Below are 23,970 nucleotides of genomic sequence, written 5' to 3' on the forward strand. Positions count from 1 at the left end.
CTACTCAAGCTTGGGTGGAGATAGATTTGTTTGTCTAGATACTGAAGGCTGGGGGTCACTCTGCCCCCTCCCATTGAAGAGGAGGACATTCTTTAAATTGATACCCCAAGGCCCACCACCACCATAATGGTCTTTGGTCTGAGAGAGGTGGCGAAATGACTATCCTTTTATTAATAACTTGCTGACCTTATTAATAAAATGATTAAATTACCCAGAAACTATGTCTCATATTTTTAAATCATCACAAACCCAGGCTACTTGATAAGGCAGGAATGATTTCCTGAACAATTTTGAGTTCCTCGAGAACTTGGGCCCAGTTCTCTGGAAGAGAGAAGGGGGAGATTATGAGCATCACTCCAGATGGCTGAGACTTATTCACTCCTCCTTTATTAGGTATTAATGGGTATTTCCAATAGATGTTCCTTCCATCCATTCAATGAGGTTGTTAATAGGGATCCTGAATTCTTCCACAGGGAGATGTACTTAGAGTACTAGGCAAAGGCCCCTTATAACTTCATCAAGTTGATCAAGGAATTTCCATGATTTATCTCCCTTTGGAAACCTATGACATACTAACATTACTTTGATATTTAATTGGCAAAACTTTGACTAATTCCTAAGAGGTGCTGGTGCTAATCTTTGTATACTCCAATGCTTTAGTACGCTAATGGATCTGGAAGCTCAAAAAGTGGGATACTCCCTCCAAATGTACATTGTAGTCCATCCTTGCCTGCCCATCCATCACAACTTGATTCAAGCCCTCTCATAAACCAAGCACAGATCATCCAACATGCTATTGGCCTTACTCCTCTTTTCACATTTGTGGACAACAGTGGAGTACACAGGCCGTGTACTGGTTGTTCTTTGCTATGTGACCAGCCCATTTTTTTTCTCATTTGTACCTAGTCTGATGAGATCCTTTATGTAACTTCTACATAATTTCTTATTTTTAATGTGTTGCCTCCTGCTCACATCTATCACTCGCTTCTCCATTGTCTCTGGGTGATCTTTCGCAGCATTTTTCTGGAGATGGAATGGTATAATACTCCCCATACTCTGTACAGTAACATCAGTTTTGCTTTCCCCTAGTGATTCCTGTGGTTTTGGTTTTAATGCTTTCCCCCATTTCCTCATAGTGATTCTTAGGTTAGCATGATCTTATTGTAAAATACAAACCTGTTTCCCCTTATTGCTTTCCCCTTCATGTTTCCCAATTTTTTATCCTTACCCCTTATCACTGTCATTTCTGACCGTGTACTCTTTCCCCATCTTCTGACTCTACTCCATATTAGATGAAAAAGACACAAGAAAACACAAAGGGTCTGTGCTTTTTGTCCACGTATGAAACTCCTGGTGTAAAAATGGGAGAACAAATTTGCTAATGGGCTATGCCCAAAAATATATCGCAATTTTCTTTGTCCATCATGTCTCTGGTAGGAGGTGGATAGTAATATGCTTTATCACTGATCTTCTGAAATCATTGCTTTGGCCATTTCTCAAGGATCTCCAAGAACAGCAGTCTCTTTGAGAAGTTGTTAACAAAGGTAAAACTATGTCCTACTTTATTACCAGCAGCATATGACAGAATGTGAACTAGCAAAACATAATTCCTATTTATGAAAGAACCCTCCACTTTCCAAAAGGACTTTCTCTGAGGTTCCATTAGCTGGGAAGCTGTTCATGAAAGCATTTAAATAGGCTTCCATCTACGTACGTTTATTTGGAAACACATCTGTTGGGTTAATTGAGATATTTATCTGGCCTGAAATGATTTTCAGAGTGGAGGACTGTACTTATCCTTGATGGCTTGGCTTTGCAGATGAACTCATGTGATCAAAACTTGAATTGTTGCTGTGAAATAATTGAACTGAATTCCAGAATACAGGGGCAGCTCTTCACAATCCTCAGTCTAACAGCACAAGAAGGTGAGAAAGAGTTCTATCCTGTGCATATACATCATGCATACACTCTCTTCTTCCCTTCTACGATTTCCAAACATTAGATGCAAATGCACGTCCATGCCTGCTGTCTCTCACATCTTGGCTTGTTTATTCTCCTAGGTGGACATTATGCCGGTGTGGAAACAATCAAATCTCGACTTCTGCCCTGGCTAGGGACTTGTTTCTCCAATTCTTCTATAGGAAAACCCATTGACAACAACATAAGCCTTTTGCAGGTAGTATGTATTAAAACACAACCCTCAATTTTTACCATTTTCAAACATTTATTGAGTGCTTATTTTCAATGAAATGTGTCTGGTAGGTTGTGTCAAAGGTTAGCACAATGCCTGGCACGGGGCTTAGTAAATGCTTGTTGAATTGATTGTTACACACAGTCTCCATTCTCAAGTGGGTTACAATCTATTTGGCAAACAAGACCTAGATAAACAGTTCTACAAGGTCTTGTACTCCAAGTGCCAAATGAGTACAAAGTGTTATAGGCTTTCAGAGCTGAAGGGCAGGGTGAATGGAGAAGGTTCTGCACTTTGGAGCAAGAAAAATAAAGCCTGTTGAAAATTCCCCAGCATACAAAGGCAGCTTCCTTTCAGTGACTTGGGAGAGCAGTTCCATTATTACTTAGTGCTAGTACAATAGAGAGACAATGACAGTTTTTGCACAGATGTAGAACAGGGTGGGGAGAAGGCAATTTACTTTTCTGAAGCAGAGGCAGTGTGGTTGTCACTGTGGAAACAAGGGCTGTAATTAGTGTCTGGAAACCCGGGTTTGAATCCTGACTCTGACCACTCATTAATGTTTAACACATATGGACAAAACTTTTAACTTCTCTGACTCTGTTTCCTTACCTACTTTATAGGGTTTTAATGAAGAAGGTGCTTTGCAAACTCCTTAAAGCATATTATAAAATGAGCTGTGATAATGGTAATAATTAGGATTATTATAGCTATGTTTTTTTGTGTCTGGGAAAGTAAAGCCTTATTAACCTTTTTTTCTAAATTGTACAGACTTTCATGACATTCCTTTTATTATGTCGTTCAGAAAAATGCTGCTCTAAGTGTGATTTTCTGAAGATGTTTTATAGGGTTTCAGACAATTTTAAAATTTATTTTTCATTGAAGGAGTCACTTGAAAAGGACCGACAGCTACGAGAACTTTCTGCTACTCGGGAACGGGAGATACAGCAGTTAGATTCAGAATTGAATTCAACTCGTGTACAGCTCAGCATGGTTCAACAAGAGTAAGAGGAAAATGATTTGTCTTTTTCTAAGAGAATTTTTTTCATCCAATTACATTAAAAGCAAAACTTTAAATGAAAAAATTTGGCCCATAGTTAATATGGTAATGGAACCTTTGTAGATAAATAATAAGTTTAAGATGCTTGGGAGATGATGACTTTGAGGTTTATAGTGACCTAATATTTCTTAAAACATGATGATCTCAAACACTATAGTATTTACTCCTTCCTGGTACACTTCTTTCTGCAGGACTTTTAGGGTAAAGACTTATGAAATTCAAGAACACTTGGGATTGAAAAATAACAAACACAACTGAAGGGTAAAAGTGAGAGATCAGGGAGTGAGATTAAAAGAAAGACAGAAAAGTACAGCATCATAATTTATCTAGCAGCTTTGGCCTATTGGGGAACAATGTGATTGAATGATGTCAAATACTTGAAAAAATGTAAAAAACAATTAAAAGTGTACAGTTTTTAAAAAATCATATAAGAAAAATTTATCAAATACTTGTAAAGTACTATAGAAAGAGGAAAAGGAAAGAGTAAATAGAGCTTAGCCTTGGAGAGTTTATAATCTAATGGGAACAAGGATATATATGAAACATATTAAATTATAATAATGTATGTATGTCCTCTTTTCTATTATCTCTATGTTATTTATAATGATAGAAACATGGAATACTTCTTAGCCTGTTATAGTTTGTGATAAAAGAGAACATGGTACCTGATATAAATTTTAAAAACATGTATTAGAATATTACTTCAAAAGCCAAATTAGAAGAATTTTACAAAAACAACTTCTTCCTTAAAAGATTAGTGACTTCTGCTGCAAGGTATGTCTGTAAAGCTTGGCACTGTCAATGAATGATAGGTCCGCAAGGGGATGAATCAATTAATCAACCGATCAGGCAAATGCTTATTAAATACTTGTTATGTGCCAGGAACTATAGTAGGTGCCATAAAGTTTTGAACTAAAAGGAAGATCAGAGAGCAAAAGACATCTTTGGAGCAACATGGAGGGGAGAGGTACACTTAGAAGAAGGAAGCACAGGGCCTAGTTTTAGGATTGTAGGGTTACTAGGTCTGATACCAGTATAGGGTATGGGTGAAAAGAAGACAATCTCATCCCCAAGAGCAGAGCCAGTTGAGATAATTTTGTTAGGAGAATTTACTTCAGACATGCCAATGAAGAGAGGAGAGGAGAGAAATGGGCTGAAGCAAGAGAGAGTAAGAACTTTTCTCTGAAGATATGACATCCCTGCTACCTTGTCCAATGCTGATCACTTCTCCTATGTATGCCTCCTATCTCTTAAAAATTCTCAAAACTCTTTCACATCATCTATCATGATGGCAGGTGAAAGAAGAAATGACTGAGGAAACAAAGGTTCAAGCTTCTGAGAATGTTAATTTATTAAGCAATGCATGCCAATTGCATAAGAAATTGGGATGAGTCACCTTCCTGAGCTTTGGCACTCGATGCCGAATACAGAGGGGGAGACAGACTGTTTTATACATTTATAACAATTAAACAAATAAGACCAAGTAATTAAAAGAAAAAAATTAACCAGGACACAAAATTAAGAAATCTGATTTATAATTGGAAGAAAGATTAGGGACTTCCCCAAGTTGGTAGGGGCAGAGTGAACAGGTACAATTCCCTGAAATCAGAAAAGGAGATATTGCATTCCCCACTGCCCCCAGCAAGTGTCTTGTATTCAATCAAAGAACACAGAAACAATGACTGATTGACCAGTACAGGGTCAGTTTTCAGATAAGATGTTTAGGTTGCTTGAAATATACAATTATGAAAAAACTCAATCAATCTTAGGATCTTGACTGGGTTTTTGGCTGGCATAATCTAGGTCCTTATTCTTTAAGCAATATGTAGAGGTAGTCTAGCTTTCCAGTCATGTAGGGCTAGGTTCAAACAGTGCAACGAGGTTCTCTCACAATTCCCACAATTGAACAAAATTTTCTCAGACAAAAATTGGACTAGACCCATAATTAACTAAAAGGGGAACTGAACTAGACCCAGAATTGAGTCCCAAGATGGAATCAGTGTGACTCACTCAATTCCTACTACTATTTTATGTTCTAATCCCCTCAGTTCCCTCACTAATATTCTGACAAAGAAGTGGTCTTTCTTTCTGCCAAGGCCCCTCAACATGTATGCCTGATCCTATCTTCTTTTATCTTCAATAAATTGCATCCTTTATCTTCCTTTCTCTTTTGAATCTTCAATATCTCCATGTCTACTAGTCCCTTCTTTAGTGTCTCCAAACATGCCCATATTTTCCCCATCCTTAAAAAAAACCTTAGTAGATCCTACTCTCCCCTCAAGCTATCGTTCTATAGCTTTCTATTCCCTTTCTTAGCCAAAATCCTTAAAAAAGCTGTCTATACTTTGCTACTTCTACTTTCTCTTCTTTCACTCTATCTTCTTTGCAGTCTGTTTGCTGACTTTGCTTAACTGAAACTGCTTTCTTTCAAATTATCAATGATGCCATAATTGCCAAATCTGATGGAGTTTTCTCAGTTATAATTCTTCTTGCCCTGCCTGTTACATTTGCAATTTTTACCACTCTCTTCTCCTGAATGCTTTTATCCAGTCCCCTATTCCATCTCTTCTTACATGTCTGATCACTGTTCATTCTCCTTTGATGGCTCATCATCCATATCACCTGGAGGTTTTCTCCCAAGGCTTTGTCTTGAGTTCTCTTCTCCCTCTATACTCTCTACACACCCTCTGTTGGTAACCTCATGAGTTTCTATGGCTTTAGCTAGCAATCTATGCAGGTAACTCACAGCTGAATACAGAAACATATGTGTATATGTGTACATACAAATATATGTATATATGTATATGTGTATATACACATGTGTGTACACAAATATGTGTATATGTATGCATTTACCCACATGCATATATACACACTTATATATGTATAAAGATGATAGTTAACTAACCTCAGTATATCCCCTGAGCTTCAGTCCTGCATCATTACTTGCCTACTGTACATTTCAAATTAGAGGTCCTAGAGACATCTCAAACTCAACATTTTCCAAAATTGAACTCATGCATCCTCCAAAACCCTCTTCTCTTCTAAATTTCCCTATTTATTTTGGATACATTGCATCTTTATAGTCTTCCAGGGTTTTATCCTCAGCATCAGCCTCAACTCCTCCCTTTTCTTCACCTAGTCAGTCAGCTGCCAGATCTTGCCAGATCTCTGCCTTCAGAACATCTCTCAACATTAGCCCTTTGCTCCACTCACACAGCCCTTCAATACCTCTAGCCTAGTTTACTTTGATGGTCTTTGGATTAGTCCCCCTACCATAAATCTCTCACCACTATTGTTCTATCAATTATTTATCTTCTTTCTTCAATCTTCAATATCTTTATCTTTACTGGCTACTTCTTTCTTCCACAAACTTTCTCATCTCTCTTCTTTCCTTAAAAATGACCATGTTTCCTTAAAAATGCTTCCCTCCACAATGCAGTTTCCTCAAGCTAACACTTTTTTCTTTGTCTTCTCTTTCACTTTATGTATCGAGGAAGAGTAGTCTATTGCTCTTACTACCTTGATTTTCTCCAGCTATTCATTCTTCAACTCCTTGTGATCTGATTTCTTTTCTTAACCAGCCTATTGAATCTGCTATTCAGAAAAATTGAGGCACCAACAGCTTTGCAATCACAAAGATTAGTAGAGCTAGCATCAAAAGGGTAACATCAAGATTAAGCCCTGGCAAAAAGAGGTCAATCAGTAGGAAGGGGAAGCTAAGAAAAAGTAGCCCTAATTCCCTGTAGTTGGTATATAGGAAGAAGGTTTATTCATAAGCACTTTTTCTACTTAAATGTTACCCTTTTCATTTTTCATTATATCACCTTGTATTTTCCTCTTATAGTACTTCAGTACTTAAAGGATCTGTGCTATCGTGTGGGTTCTTCTGCCCACGAGGCAGGTTGCAATCCCTCTGCAACATAGTAAATGATCTTCAGGCCTACTCCCGTTCTCTCCACCCCGGAAGTCAAGAGCCCGGCAGGCAGTCTGACATGCGCAGCAGGCGGACTGTTCATCTCCTCCCCAAAAGGGTGGTCCTTGAAAAACTGGCGTCTTTCAGTTATCCTAACCGACTGTTAAAAACTTTCATATTTTACCACAGGGACCAGCCAGGGCATGCACTCAACTAGAATAGCACTTGAAAACCCAGGGTCCTTTCTACACCATGAAAAAAGATTGGAGGAATATTTTACAGGAATTTCTCCTTATTTTGCCCTGTGGAAAATCTTTGTAATTGTCTGTAAGGATGAAATACTGCTTTTAGGAAGGAAGTAGGGGAATTGGGGAGAGGAGAAAGAAATTGTATCCTTCTCTGGTATCAGGTGGGAACAGAGAACCTGAGAAATAGAAGATATCAGTGAAGGAGCCAGCAGAGAGTGTCTTGCTGACACAGAGAAGCAACATCTACAATAAGGCAGGGGCTATTAATGGAGATCAACAGGAAACTTAAATTCTGGATGTTTAGGAAGACTAGGAAGTTATAGTAGGCATGGGTGAAGCAACAAAGTGTTGCCATAGTAGAAAAGACCTAAGGAATTAATAAACTGATAGATGATGGATATTTTCAAGCTAGGAACAAAACTGTTGGCCAGGAAATGAACAGTTAAAAGCAATTAGGGGGCAAGATGGAGAGAAGGATTGGACAAATGTAATCTTTCTTGTGTGTGCTATATTCCTTTCTTAGTTATTAATTATCATACAGTATTTGGGGGGAAATGGAAGCTTGGTCATTTTCTAGTGTAGTTGCTTTTGTTCACCAAAGAATGTTAGTATGTGTTTACACAAAAACCTAGTGTGATATGTTTACTATGAATGCAGATGTCTATTTGCAACTGGGTCTTTTTGTTTCCTGATTCAGTGAATTTTCTAGAAGAACTTGTTGCTTAATTTGGAAGGTCTACCAATTTTGAAAATCTGTCCTTAGTTAACAATTTCTCTTACAGTCTGACAGAAACTGAGATGGATCTTGAAGACACCAAGACCAGATCAGCTACAGCCCTTTTGGCTGCAGAGGATGAAATAATTCATCTAAGGAAGCAGTAAGAAAAATCTGCCTTAGCTGTATTTGGTGGTGGTCTGTTGCTTAATCTTTACTTTGCCAATTCTTGAAGTATCTATTCTTGTTTTCCATTATTCTCTTGTCATGTGGAATAATGGTTAATCTTACTAAGCAAATGATAGATGAGTAGTAACCTTTAAAAAATAATAATTATTGGAGCAGCTAGGTGGTGCAGTGGATAAAGCACCTGCTCTGGATTCAGGAGGACCTGAGTTGAAATCCAGCCTCAAACACTTGACACTTATTAGCTATATGACCCTGGGAAAGTCACTTAACTCTCATTACCCTGCAAAAAGGTAATAATTGTTTAATCAGAGGTATAGTTTAGGTGGTTATGTATCAAGCAAAGTAGTTTTTCCTTCTTTTTTTCTGTTCCTGAGCTTTTGCGGTATTGCAGAGTTTTAGTCATCAATAAGAAATTTTTAAAAAATTTAATCTGGATCAACAGTTTCAGTGGTGTAGAGCAAAGCTTCTTAAACTGCAGGTCATGACTCCATATGGGGTTACATAACTGAGTGTGTGTGGGGGTTGCAAAAATTTGGCAACAAGAAAAGGTTATGTATATCTATTTCATACACCTTTATTTCTGGAGTCGTGTAAAAATTTCTCAGGCGAAAAGGGGTCACGATTGAAAAAGTTTAAGAAGCCTTGGTGTAGAGAACTAATGATGTGGACACTCCCCCAGTGATGCAGATTAGAAACTCTTCTTCATCTTTCATCTTAGACAATTTTGATCCCCCTCTCCACCACAGGAAACCTTTCATTAATCATTGCCACATACATTGCCTGATCTGACTTTTCTGACTGTAATGCCTAAGCAATGAAATCTTGATAATTTGCATCCCTTTTCCTGTTTCCTGAATTGTGTTGCCATTCCTGAATTGTGGCAGTTATGGTTTTTAAATTGGTTCTTTGACGCTAATAAGGTATTTTTCTAGATAAGGAAGAACTTAGCTGATAAATTTTAGGATCTTCCATTGTTATCAGTTCATGCCTAACATATATAAGATTAAAATACATTCAGGGGCAAAACCACACACTTCTTTCCTCCAACCCCCTTTACACTAATTTTGATAAACATTCATAAAAAATATCAGGGCGGGGCAGCTAGGTGGCTCAGTGGATAAAGCACCGGCCCTGGATTCAGGAGGAACTGAGTTCAAATCCAGATTCAGACACTTGACATTTACTAGCTGTGTGACCCTAGGCAAGTCACTTAACCCTCATTGCCCCACAAAAAAAAAAGAAAGAGAAAAAATATCTGGAGGCCAAATTCTTTCACAGTGATGTTCAGTGAAGGATGGTCCAACCTAGGGCAGAAGAGCCAAAACAAAGCCATATTCTTTACTCTATAAGGACTTCTAGTTGGCCTTACACTGTTCTGACATGATACCAATCACCTGGGTAGGTGAGTTTCCTCTGTAGGAAAAAAAAATATTAGAGGCAGCTAGGTGGCACAATGGATAAATCACCAGCCCTGGATTCAAGAAGACTTGAGTTCAAATCCTGCCTTAGCCACTTGACACTTACTAGCTGTGTGACCCTGGGCAAGTCACTTAACCCTCATTGCCCCCTGCCCCCAAATATCCATTCATTCTGAGTCATGGACATGAAATGATATTCTGATTCCTGGATTTCTTGGCACTTATTAACTTTTGCATTGCTCATTGAATTTTCATAGAACTGTTATTATTCTATACGGTCTGATAAATGGTGCTGCTGCTACTGCTCAGCATGAATGCTATTGCCCATTGAATTTATTTGTCTTTGTGGTTAAGGCTCAAGTCTCTTCAAGCCCAGGAGGAGTCCCGCCAGCGCAGCTTGGATATGCTAACTGACTATGAACGACAACTTCGGACCCTGAAGGATGAGATTGCTGTTCTGTCTGCGGAAAAATCTGTTCTTCAGAGCAGGTCTGTGATCCAGCCTGACACATGCTTCTAAATGATCCCTTTATGGAAAATATTGCCAAATGAGATTTTAATGTTGGAGAGACAACATGGAAATAATCAAGAGACCTGGCTTTGAGTTCTGGCTCTTCCATTTACTTGCCAGGTGACTTTATGCAAGGCACAATCTCTTTGAGGCCCAGGTTCTATTAAATGGAGATAATAATAATATTACATATCTCATAGGGTTGTTGGAAGAAAAGTGTTTTGTAGGGTAAAGCCCTCTGTAAATTTGGTATTATCATTATGGCAATGAAATATCTTTTTTTGTTACCACATTGATATTAATTGATGCTAAAGGGGAGAAAAATGGTGACTGCCGGACTTTTGGGTGGAAACATAAATAAAATCATGTCTTTATAATTTTAATATATTATGTAACTTGAACAATTGACAGCAAAAGGTTGCCTTTGTCTACACCCTACTACAAGGCAGAAGAGCACCAAGACCAGTGCAATGTTATTTTGGGGGTGGGAATGGGACAATGAGGGCTAAGTGACTTGCCCAGGGTCACACATCTAGTACGGGTCAAGTATCTGAGGTCAGATGTGAACTCAGGTCCTCCTGAATCCAGGGCCAGTGCTTTATCCACGGCACCACCTAACTGTCCCCTCAGTGCAATATTCTTGCACCAGACAACCTGGGAGGCCCATGGCACTACAGTGGGAAGTATGTAAAGACAGAAATTGTGTTTCTTTATACTTGGGAAATATATATTTTGTATGTTTAGGAAAGACTAGGAAGTTATAGTCACAAAGGTATGGGTGAAGAAGACAAGTGCTACCATGGGAATTTTATGCAGACATTGAGTCAAAGAACAAGTCAGAGAATTATATTTTGGGAAAACTCGGGACTTTGAAGCCAGACTTGAATGTCTGAACTCATAATGCAAGGAGGCCTTTGTCTGGTGGGTTCCCATTTCCAAGGGCCTTTGGGTAATCTAGGGGGACTTTCTGTGAGGCCTAGGGGCCCACTCTATAAAAGGGATGACCCTTTGGCCGTACTTCTTGAAGGACCCTATCCCTTCTAGATTTGAGCAATTTTGTACCCTGTCTTTGTGTTATGTCTTTTCTCCTACACTTAGAAACTTTAAGTAAAATTGTTAACTCCTTAGCCTAGCATTCAAGACCCTTGACTGTCTGTGGCTAAGCAGTCTTTCTACCTCGATCAAATACAATTTCTATTCATGACCTCCACATTCCAGACAAACTCCAGACAAACATGGTACTCATTAAATCATGAATACACTTCAGGTTTTCCCTTCCCCATGCCTTTGCTCTTACCTTTTCCCTGTCTAGAATGGTCTTCCTTTCCCTCTCCGTTACTTCTCTCCACCTGCTCCTGTTGAAATTTTCCTCTTCATCCAAGATGTAACTCGGGCATCATTCCCACTCCACAAAGCCTGCCCCAATCTCTGCCAAACAAGACTTGAGCCTTTTCCTCCTCCAGAACCTACTTAGTACCTTGTTTGCGTCTCTTTAATGCACTAATTTTATTTTGCGTTATAATTACTTTACATGTCTTATGTTCCCTAATGATGATAATAACAACTCTCATTTATGTCGTACTTTAAGGTTCACAAAACACTTCTCCACGACAACCCTGTGAAGACCCGTAATGTAAATAGTAATATCCCCATTTTATAGATGAGTAAACTGGGGCTCAGAGAGGGTGTCTTTCTTACTGTCATTGGGACTCAAGCCAGGTCTTCTAGCTCTGAGTCTAGTGCTCCTTCCTCCACTGCCATGTGCCCCTGCTAGGAGCAAGGACTAGTTTTTCTTTATCTTCTTGTTTCCCTCAGTGCTTTGTGCCATTAAATAAGCATTTGAGAAATGTTTGTTGAATTGAATTCAAGTAAAATCAAAATGAACAGGACATATCGAGGCTCAAGTAAGACAAGTTTGTCTTTGGACCATCTTTATTTTCCGACACTCTCCATTCTTCTGGTCCTAGGCACCCAGTGCTTTTATCCTTTTTCCTGGTTCCCTGAGCCCTACTCTCATCCCTACTGTGGTTCCTCATTTTCTTCTTTGTCTCCTATTATTTGGACTTTCCATACTATTTCTTCCCCACGTAGACACATATCTTTTTCTGGTTCTATTTCTTCAAAGTTTGTTACATTGATATACTTAGTTATGGCAAGATGTCAATGGATATTAATAGCAAAATGGCGTTTGGGGGACATTCCAGGATATTTTAGCAGGGGCAATGTGGAGACACACTCAGTGTCTTGAACTAAAGGAGTACTCTAGTGCTGCTAGATGACAAGTAAAATCACTTGTTTGGCTTAAACAGTTGTTTTCAGAAGGCAGGCCCTTATTAAAATGCATGTGACCAAATAGAGCAGTTCATTATATTCTCTGACCTATGATGTTTATTCTCAGTTTAAAATGCAGAGAGAGGCAGAAGAAGCAGGCACTAGATTTAGATGCAGAGGACCTGAGCCCTCCTCTTCCTGGGTGATGTTGGCAAAGTCATCTCTCTCTGAGCTTCAGTTTCCCCATCTCTAAAACAAGGGGTTTGGACAGGATGGTCCCCACCACATCTAAATCCATGATCCTGTGTGTAAGGGGAGGGAGCTGGTGCCCAGTGTGGATTAAGCGTTCTCAAATGCTTTCAATGCTTTTTCCTTGACAGACTCTCCAGGAGCCGGTCTCCTAGCCCTGTTTCCCAACGCAGCAGGTCTTGCAGTCCCATTCAGAAAGAGCTGACCCAATCATCTCTATCCTCACCTCTATCAGGCAGGCTGAGCTCGGTCTCTCGGAAAGCTAATCTCCTGGCCCGTTTCAGTGATGCATATGCTCAAGCCCGCCTAGAGGCACAAAACTTGCTCAAGAGATATATTGATAAGATGGAAACAGTGCAGAGGATCATCTATATTGCCACAGTGGTAGGACATAAAATTACTGGGATACAGATGTCTTTGCTGACAGTTTGTATATAGTTTGGTATTAACTAACAATGTTTGGAAAGGCTAGTAGAGCATTTATCAAAGAAATTCCTCTGTCCCATCGTCCTCCCTTCCTTCCCAATGATGTATTGATGTATATTATATAATTCTGTAAAATTTTAGCTCTTTAAGAAACCTGATATTATCTAGTCCAACCCATTCATTATACAAATGAGTAAACTGAGACCCAAGAAAGATAAAGTGATTTGACCAGACACATAGCTGGTTAATAGTAGAATGATATGATTTCCTAATCTTTTTTTTTTTTTTACTAATAGTATTTTCCTTTGCGGGGGTGGGGGGTGGGGGGTGGGGTTCACAATATCAGCCACCTCGATTAGGCAAATGCTTCTATAACCTAGATGATTTATTTCTCTCTTCCTGTGCACCACATTGAAATAATTGACAAACAATATGAACTTTAGCTAGCTATCAACTTTCTTGAAATCCACTAAATCTCAGCCTTTTCATGGTGTATTTTTTGATTCAGGGATAGAGGCTCTGTTGAAACCTCTGAAATTTCTTCCCATCCCAGATCATCTCTTTTAATATTTTGGTTTAGGTCATTAGGAAGCCAAAAAATATTTTGCTTTGCTTATGGTTGTTGTCTAGCTCCTGCCTTACCATTCCCTTCATTAAGAGAAATATGTGGCATTTTTTTTAATGTGCAGGAATCTTTCCACGTAGCTAAGATGGCCTTCAGACACTTCAAAATACGTGTGAGGAAGACTTTAACCCCAAGTCATGTCGGGGCGGAATCTCTTGAGGACGTTGTCATGGATTACATAATTTGTCATCTTGATTTATATGATGTTCAAAGCAGTGTTAACGTAAGTGCTGGAAATTTTTTTTTAACATGATGAATATACTCTATTAATGATGTCATTGGCTAGAGTATAATCTAGATAACCATAAATTTATCTTATTTTAAAAACATACCTTTGTTTTAGAAGAGAAAGGAAGTAAACATCAACTTTACTTGTTTCTATACTTCTAACATGCATATATGTATGTATACATACATATGCACAATTATAGGTTTGCTAGGCAGTTATTGACTTCTGCTTCCTTCTTTGGAAGTTTTATAGGGCTAAGTCGACCGTTGTTCATATTCTTAAGATAACTTATGAACAAGATCTCCGGTATAGGCAAATCTTGCACTTGCCTAGGATGGCAAAATAAAGGTAATGGTAAGAAAAAAGCCGCTCATCTGTATTCTCCATTTAGCATTGCATGATCTGTGTCTATTACTGTCCTTCCTTCATTGTTCCTTATTACATGAGTAGGTAGTAGTTAAGGTACAATTTCCATTCTTTTCCTAAATGCATTTTGTTTTTCTCTTCACCCAAGCCCATTTTTCTAATTTCTCACATATGTCAAAGCCTTATGAAATCATAATTTCTTGTCACAAGTGAATAATGAGAATAAATTCTTCTTTCTTTCTTTCTTTCTTCCTTTCTTTCTCCTTCTCCTTCTTGTCCTTCTTGTCCTTCTTCTTCTTCTTCTTCTTCTTCTTCTTCTTCTTCTTCTTCTTCTTCTTCTTCTTCTTCTTCTTCTTCTTCTTCAGCATTGAGGGTTAAGTGACTTGCCCAGGGTCACACAGCTAGTAAGTGTCAAGTGTCTGAGGCCAGATTTGAACTCAGGTCCTCCTGAATCCAGACTGGTGCTTTATCCACTGTGCTACCTAGCTGCCCCCTTAAAGTCTTTTTTATTTTCAGGATGTGATTCGTGCCATGAATGTGAACCCCAAGATTTCTTTTCCACCTGAAGTTGACTTTGTTGTTATCAGCTGCTTCATCAAGGAGATATGCTGCATTGCATTTGCAATGCAGACTTTGGATCCTCCCCTAGATATTTCATTTGGTGCTGATGGAGAGATTTTTAATGATTGCAAGTAAGAAAACTTAGGTGCAGAAATAGAAACTAAGAAATCTAAGAACTATCTCATAAATTAATGCATAGCTTCTAAGCCAATGTGGGGTTGCTCTTAGCTTAGGGAAAATATTGTTTTGGGTAAAGAACATTGATACAAGGAGTCAAAAAACTTCCTGACTTCTAGGCTTGGCTGTCTCTATTACTGTTATTATAGCAATAAGTATGATGATGAATACTATTATAAGCCACTTTGCCTTGAAGAGAGTTTTCTCCTCTATTAAATGGAATTGAATTGTTGTGGTTTAAATATAACTCATTGGGAGATAGTGTGGGTTGAAGTATCTTAGAAGAAAGGTACTGTATAAGTACACAATTGTATTATTGAATATTTACCATATCATCTAGAGCAGGACTTCTTAAACTTTTCCCACTCAGGACCCCTTTTTGCCAGATAAATTTTAACACAAAACCCCAGGTATTATAGGTACATAAAATATGCATAGAAATAAAATATTTACTGACAATTTTTTTTGTAACCCCCACATTTGGTTATGCGATGCCATGTGAGCTTACCACCCACAGTTTAAGAAGCTTTAATGTAGAGCAATAATTCCCAACCTTTCCAAAATTTGTAATTCCCTGTTTTAGTTTGATATTCCAGTTCCCTTCCCTGAAAGTTCCCTATGATGGGTTTTTCTTTCAAGTAAGTAGAAATTAAAACTAATCTTGTCTTGAACATTTAAAAATCTGAGTTGAACATTTAAATCTCACCTCTCCAGATAAATGGGATCTCTCTCAGCTGTTACTGAATCAGAATTAGGAACCACAGTCCTAGGTCTTTGTTCAGTTTTGAGGGTTTTATTAACCTTTAATGGCTTCTCTAGCCACACATGATCAAAGCTCATATAAGAGGAGAATAAGTTCTCTTCTATGCCAAATACAACTTACAGTAATGACGGATTTTATTGTATCGATTATATTTGTTTTCTAGTTGCTGTCATTGCTACTCCTACTTTTGAATCAATACCTAGGTTTCAGATAATTTTTCATTTGTTTGTTTTTGCAATCTTCTTAATCTTAAGAATGCAATTCTCTTCATTTCTTTTGCATAAATCTCTCCTTTGGGGAATTTACCACCCAGAATCATCCACAAACTTTAGAATCATAAAATTATGGAATATTCAAGTTACAGAAGGATCCCAGAGGCCATGTAGTCCAATATTTCTCCCAGGGTGGAAACCCTGAAAGACAGTTACCAATTTTTTATTAAATACATCTAGTGAAAGAAAACTCCCTGACACTCAAAGACTGTGATACCATTAGACATATGTTGTTCATTGGAAAGTTTTTCTGTATGATCAGCTTACATCTGCTGCTTTTTAATTTCCACTCAGTGATCCTGGCTCAGCCCATAGTAGCTAAGGAGAAGTCATTGACTTTTATCTTATTTCTCTTAGTTTTCACATCTTCAAGCTGAACATACCCATTCATTTGAACTATTTATCAATGGATATGCTTCAAAGATTGCTCACCATCTTGGTCATCCTATTGTACCAAATAATACATAATACCTCACATCTAGTCCCAGCAATACAAAACTTACTCATGTCGTTTGCTTTTCTTTTTCTAGTTCATTAATAGTAATTATAGGTGACTTTAGAACTAGAAGTGCCTCTGGTGGTGATCCACTATGGATTCGTTCTAGTTTCACATTATTCTCACTTTGTCTTTCTTCACTCTGATAAAATTTTCATATATGTTTTTAAAATAGGTATCGTCGCAGCTGTGACTCTGACTTCACAGCTCCCTTGGTCTTCTATCACGTGTGGCCTGCTCTGATGGAGAATGAAATTGTCATTATGAAGGGAGAAGCTGTCACCAAGAGAGGGGCTTTTGTACGGTGTCATTGTGGAGTCAAAAGTCATCAAATCTGTTTGCCTCACAGATTCAGGGCACTTTTTGTACCCAGAGGAATTTTGTTCCATTGCTTCCACAAAGAATTTCATAAAAACAATCATTTGAAAATGTTTCACACAAAGGGGAGGAAGTGTATGGTCCAATGGACGGGCTAGACAACAACTAAGTCTGTTCTTTGGTTCCACCATGTTTTTTCCTGGGCAGTAAGCTTCCCCATCAATAAATGGGAGCAGTAATACCTTCACCCTCTCAGGAATATTGCGAGGTTAAATAGGCAAATATATGGGTCCTTTGACCCGTGCCATAATGGAGAACTTGTGTAGTCCTATTCATTTTAAAATTGTCAATTAATCTTAAGGATTTTGCCCAAATCATTATATCACTTAATCCCAAGAAATCATGACTTTGATCATCTTTCCTCCTCCTTTTTAGGGAGGAGGTGAGGGCATGAGGATTGAAGCTAATATAACTCATGGATTCATTGCCTCCTGTACACAAGCATCCTTTTCTGTGCATGACTTCCATACTTGGTCACAAAAGTTGGGTTTGGTTTGGAGAACATTGATGGGTTTCATTTCTGGTTGTGAGCATGTGGATATTCTGCATAATGTCCATCATATAGTTTGTATCACTGTTCTTCCTGGAAGGGATTGTCAGTTTTGTAGGAGAGAGTAAAGGTCTCCCAGTCACTACATAAGAGCATGGAGGCAAACAGGACAGCCTCTGCTATTTCCTTTGAACTGGAAAATGGTGGGGGGAGGGGCAATGACCAGAAGTATTTCTTGATACGAAGTAGAGAATTCAACCCAACAAGTTTATTGCTTAAATTTAATTTTGTAATGGATTAAAGGGAATTTATGAGGCACATTACAGGTAAAATCCCATTACAGTAAAGGATTCTAGATTTAAAAACCATTTCCATCTTTTATTTTTTTCCTTTGAAATCTTATGCATTTTATTTTGTACATTTAAAAACATTTTTCTCAGACAGGGTCCCTAGGGTTCACCACACTGTCAAAGAAGTGGGAGACACAAATTCAGAGCCCCTGCTCTAAGTTACAGAGGTGCTATTGATCTGCTTTGGGGGAGGGAGTTTCCACACTGGGAGATCTTTTCACTAATGCATTCACAGCATCATTGGTTTAGAACCATTAGGGAGCTTAGTGGTCATCTAGTCCAGCCTCCTTATCTTACAGATGAGGAAACTGAGGGCTGAGGATGTCCCAGGATCATAGATTGAAAAGTTAATTTCCATATTTTAGTGAAACAGAAATAGAAACGAGGTTTTGTTGAACTAGTTACAATACCCTTTATACACTGAAAGACCCTATACAACAAATGTCGTTTCCAATTCCTGCCTTGTAATAAAGTACCTGTTTGCATTGCAGAAGGAATTAGATATTTGGTGGCTCTCCTGTTCAAATAGCAATAAGTTTTAAAATACACTTACCTTTCCCACATCAAACATCACAACTTGCTACCCCTTAAATTCCTAAAACAAAATGACAAATACACAAATATATAAAACTTTGAGGAATATGGGATCAATGGGATGAAGGCATATATATATATATATATATATATATATATATATATACACACATACATATATATACACATACATACATATATATACACATACATATATATATTTATATATATATATATATATATATATATATATATATAAAACCTCCCCTTTTCATTTAATTTCTTTTTTTTTTTTTTGCGGGGCAATTGGGGTTAAGTGACTTGCCCAGAGTCACACAGCTAGTAAGTGTTAAGTGCCTGAGGTCGGACTTGAACTCAGATCCTCCTGAATCCAGGGTCAGTGCTCTATCCACTGCACCATCTAGCTGCCCCTACCTCCCCTTTTCTTTTTGAAAGTATTACTTTTTCATTTATGAATTAGTTGTATTCCATGTGTTATCTTACAGATTATGAATGTAATTTCTAGAAATTCACTCATTTTAACAGAATTCTACTGGCACAAAGAAATTAGATGTCCCTTAGAGTTCTTTGTAATGGGATTTTGCCAGAGAAATATGACAAATTGTTACTAAATATAGTATTTAATAGCTATAGGAAACAAAAGTGGTATAAATTATACTAATGGTCAGTAGTAGAAAACTAGGGTCATAAGTAATATCAATAATAATTGGATGCAAAGCTACTCCCATAGCTAGCATTAAGTTATCTTGCTACTTTTTCAGAACTATATGACTTTTTCATTTCTGTCCTTTGATGCAGTGGTCATCTGTGAGAAACATCAACCGAAGTAGGAGCAGAAGTCTAAGCCCTGTCCATCACCGTGGTTGTTCGGGTAAAAGCGGGGTATCTATCACTCTAATCATCTTAGATTCTATGAAACAAATTTTTATTTTAAAAAGTCGGTAACTTCCATTCTTTTAACAGTCCCCTATACGAAAATCAATAGCTATATAGTAGGCCAAACATTTTCCATGTTTGGTCTGTAGAAAACCTGGGTTTATAATCTCCTTATTTTTCCCCTTTTTTTCATTACTGTAGTCTTCATGAAAAAGAAAAAAATTGGTAAAAATTAGTAAAAAAAATTTTATTTGAATTGAAAGAAATGTAAAATCATACATTTCACTGTGAAATATACTTTTACACAATAATTTTGTATAGTTTTAATCTTATGCCTATGTATGTATATACACACCCATATGTATATATGTGTATATATATATATATATATATATTCGAAGAGTTTTCATGTAAGGGTAGCAGCATATATTATAGGGAAAGACCTATATTTGGATCAATATGGTATCCATTTATGGATAGAACAATGATTTGCTAGGATAGCATGAGGCCCTGACTTTGGGTTCCAAAGATCAATGTTCAAGTTCTGCTTTTAACATTTATCTGCATAACCCAGAGAAAGCCATTTCCCTTGCTGGAGCCTCAGTTTCCTTTTCTGTAAAATGAAGGTGTTGCACTGGATGACCTTTGAGGTCCCTTCTAGCATTAGAACTGTACTGATGATGACATTCAACAAAGTTAGTTCAGCAAACATTTATTAGGTGCCTACTTGGCACTGTGAAGAATAAGACACATACACAAGCGAGGTATGATTCAAAGTAGAGAAAGGAGCAGGATGAAGGAGGAATCTATACCATAATATATACTCTGCATATAGGATATATTAGGAGAAATATGAGGAGAAAGAAAGGTTACTTTCAGCTGTGAATACTAAGTAAGGCTTCATGGAGGATGTAGCATTTGAACTGGGTCTTGCAGGGAGAAAATGATTTTAACAAATGGAAATGAGTTTGAAATAAGAGGTACGAAAGGGCAAGACAAGAGTAAAGAACCATTAGTAGCATAGTTTGGAATATAGCATGGACTAAGGACAGTAGAAAGAAAGAAGACTGGAATGGTAGATGGGAGGCAAATAGTGGAGGCCAGGATCAGAACCTTTAGTACCTGACATAGGAGTGTGCATTGAATCGATTGGGCAATAAAGAGTAACACAGGAAAGTCTTTGAGCAGGGGAATGATTGATCAAACCTGATCAACAGGAACACTATTTTGGCAGTTACATGAAGGATAGATTGGAAGTAGAAGAGACTTGTGGAAGGGAGACCAGTTAGGAAGCTATTGAAATAGTCCAAGTGGGAAGTTTTAAAGGTGAATTAGGGTAGCGATAGTGTGCCTGGAGAGAAGAGGTTGGATGTCAGAAATGTTGTTGAGAAAGTATCGTTACAGCAGCTTCACATGTGATCATATGTGGGGACTGAGGGAGGAGAGAGGGGAAAGTCAGAGAAGACCTTGAGATTTTGTTCCTAGGAATCTTGGAGGATTGTGGTACCATCAACAGAAATACTGTTGTGTACTGTTCTACAGAAAATAGTTTATAAGACTAGAAAGAATCAAATTTATTCCTCCTCCCCATTAGATTTTAATACTTTTTTTTGTTTTAATTCTTGAATGAAAGTCATATAAAAATAGAGACGACATAATCTTGAGTTCTGTTGGGCTATGGTTCCAGATTCTTCTTTAACTTATTTATATGAACCTAGGAAACTGTTTAAATAGCCTGATTCTATACTTTTATGACACGTCTTTTTAATAGATAATAAAGCAATTTAATAATAGTTAGCATTTCTGTAGTGCTTTAAGGTCTGCAAAATACTTAGTCTATTACCTTATTTAATGTTCATAACAACCCTGTGAGGAGGGTAGGTGCTATTATTATCCCCATTTTATAGATGAGGGGACTGAGACACAGAGAAGTGACTTGCCTAAGGTCACAACAGCAGTATCTGAGGTAGACTTTGAACCCAGGTCTTCCTGACTCCACCTCCATTGCTCTATCCTCTGGGCCCCCTCGATGCCTCAATTTAAAACAAACTAACATTAAATCTCCAGTTTAAAAAATGTATTATTATATCCCATAGAGTCTAACAAGCACTATCCTGGTAAACATCTTCAGAACAAGGAATAATTCTGAATAATAATATATAATAAATAGTGTAACAACGATTATACATAATAATTCTGAAATGTTTTGGAGCTACTATTTAGGTGGTATTAGAAAAAAAACTGGTGTTATAAGCTTAAGTCCCGTTTATTTGACTTTTTGGTGTTCTATATTTTGTAGGTATCAAGAAGTCGAAGTCCTTCTCCACCAAGAAATATAAATACAAGTAAGTGGAGATTAGTTTAGATCATTTAAATTCTTTAAACTCTTCATAATTCTGTCATCCTCAAAACGTGTCTTCTCTGATGTATGGCCCACCCTAGTTATATTTCTCAGCGACACTATTGCTCCTGGTTGACATAGCAATATCTTAAGAGGTAGAACTCAGGAAACTTGGATTCTAGTCTCCGCTCCACCACTGACTTCCTTATTAGCTGTGGGGCTTAGGACAAATCTCGTAACCTCTTGGAGTTCAGTTTGGGGAGTCACATGAGATACGTAGGTGAATACACTTTGTGGACCATACAGTGCTATGTAAAACAAGCATTATTATTCCCACATCTTCTACTCTTGACCATTTGCTGGTGACACTGAAGCAGACAATCCTGCTCATCCCTTGGAGGTGTGTAAGGTTCTCTAAGAAATGAAGAGTCTTCAGTGAAGATAGTCTGACCCCTATTCTGGGAGAAGATGAAGTGTTATTGCTACAAACCTAGCCTCCCCTTCTTTCATTTCAGGCCATGCAAAAAGAAATGAAAAGGAAGTGACAACTCTGATCATGTATGTTTTTCTCCACTAGGGTTTTAAGTTGACTGGAAGTATTTCTTTGCTCCTGTACATCTGGACAAATCAACTTCAGTGGTGCTTCCATCTGTTCTAAGAGTTCTTCAAACCTCACTTAAGATAATGTGAATGACAATTCTGTATCACTCTAAGGGGAGAGTTAAATTTTTTTTTGGCTTAGTGTGGTTTTGATAACTTTAGACATACTTCTTTATATATATATATATATATTTTTTTTAAAGAAATCAATTCAATTAATTTGATACAAATGCATAGGTGTTTATGATCATATTCATTTGATGCACAGTTTCAGGGACTCCATCCACAAACACCATACTGTATTTTAATAAATTCCAGAAACAAAGGTAAAAACATCTTAATTAATCCATGTTTAGCTAATACTAAAAAACACAACACAGCACAGAACATTTAATTTCATGGTCTGGACATAAACATCACATGTGATCAGACTAATTTTAACTTTAAAACAAAATATTGTCATTGCCGCTTTTTTGGTTTTGGTTTGCCTTTTGGGAGATAGCATTATCTTAGGTTATGAAAACTTTCATTCTATCCCTAGAGATATATCTTGTTTTAAATGTGAAAAGGTTTTAACTAAGGGGATCTGTTATTATGCTCCTCTATGCCTTGTACTCCAAAGGATAAGTACCAGGTCATGAGAATTACTTTACTTATTAAATCCTGATTGTCACTGAGTGGGGAAATCTGTCAGTTAGTGTTCATCAGCCCTAATCTTTGTAATTAAAAAGTAATTAAATTAATCTTTGGGATTGCTTTGCTTTGTGCCAATGCATACCTGAAATTTGAACATACTTACTTGATATGTGTTCATTAGTGTTTCTGTTTAAATGCAAATACAACCCAATTAAAATTCAGATTAATAAACAGTTGCCTCCTTGGAAACTGATTTTATTCTTTATCCTCTTCACCTGTAGGATCAGTCTTGAACACAAACAATACTTCACTATTTGGGCAAATGTGCTTTTACAGAGAAACACACAGGACTTGTTGGAACAGCTCAAGAAATGGGTTTATTAAGCCTATTTTCAAACAAATACCTGGTACTTTAGATGATGCTGAAAACTCCTTTTGAGAAATTTTGCCAGCTTTAGTAGGCATAGAAAATGGTAGAGGAAAGAGGTGTGAGCTTCTTCTCTGTCCCAGTTGTAGTTATTTGCTGGTTCCTTTAAGTGTCAATTTGATTTGTTGTCTTCCTTTTAGTGTTAGTATATTACCATAGCTGTGAAACAGTATGCCATAGAGGACAGAATATGGAGGTAGGGTCAGGAGAACTTTTTTTTTTTTTTTGGCGGGGCAATGAGAGTTAAGTGACTTGCCCAGACACACAGCTAGTAAGTGTCAAGTATCTGAGACCAAATTTGAACTCAGGTCCTTCTGAATCCAGTACCGGTGCTTTATCCACTGTGCCACCTAGCTGCCCCCAGGAGAACTTTTTATAACTCCTGGCAAGTCAAGAATTTGGGGACTATTGCTGTTGAGAGATAGAATATCTATTCCAATCTCCAACCTCACGGACCAAAGTCCTCTATAACTTATCCTCTTTGGACCTCACTTTACTCATGTGAAACAAGAGAGTTAGGCTTGGTGATCAATATGGTCACTTCCAGTTTTCACATTCTATGATTCTGATTCTAATAGTTCATCTAAGATGCCATTGCATAAAAAGAGAGGAGCTTATGTATTAACCTGGTTGG

The 23,970-nt window shown here is 37.6% G+C and overlaps 1 protein-coding gene across 3 annotated transcripts in view; it reads left to right on the top strand.

The window, feature by feature from the left end:
* The window catches only part of SPATA18 (spermatogenesis associated 18), a 41,934-nt gene extending 18,824 nt beyond the window's left edge, over positions 1-23,110 (top strand). The window contains exons 2-13 of one of the 3 annotated variants that reach the window (XM_043971990.1): positions 1,820-1,925; positions 2,061-2,179; positions 3,077-3,195; positions 8,198-8,293; positions 10,092-10,226; positions 12,900-13,152; positions 13,884-14,042; positions 14,931-15,106; positions 16,859-16,982; positions 19,255-19,338; positions 21,632-21,677; positions 22,251-23,110. In XM_043971990.1, coding sequence (XP_043827925.1) covers positions 1,820-1,925; positions 2,061-2,179; positions 3,077-3,195; positions 8,198-8,293; positions 10,092-10,226; positions 12,900-13,152; positions 13,884-14,042; positions 14,931-15,106; positions 16,859-16,982; positions 19,255-19,338; positions 21,632-21,677; positions 22,251-22,258 — 1,425 coding nt within the window. In that variant the 3' untranslated portion in view covers positions 22,259-23,110. The remainder of the gene's footprint in view (positions 1-1,819; positions 1,926-2,060; positions 2,180-3,076; positions 3,196-8,197; positions 8,294-10,091; positions 10,227-12,899; positions 13,153-13,883; positions 14,043-14,930; positions 15,107-16,858; positions 16,983-19,254; positions 19,339-21,631; positions 21,678-22,250) is intronic. The other 2 variants (XM_043971992.1, XM_043971991.1) reach the window with 2 other exon arrangements.
* Positions 23,111-23,970: the final 860 nt, after the last annotated feature.

This window comes from Dromiciops gliroides, chromosome 6 (genome assembly GCF_019393635.1).
Source record: "Dromiciops gliroides isolate mDroGli1 chromosome 6, mDroGli1.pri, whole genome shotgun sequence".
Lineage (NCBI taxonomy): Eukaryota > Metazoa > Chordata > Mammalia > Microbiotheria > Microbiotheriidae > Dromiciops > Dromiciops gliroides.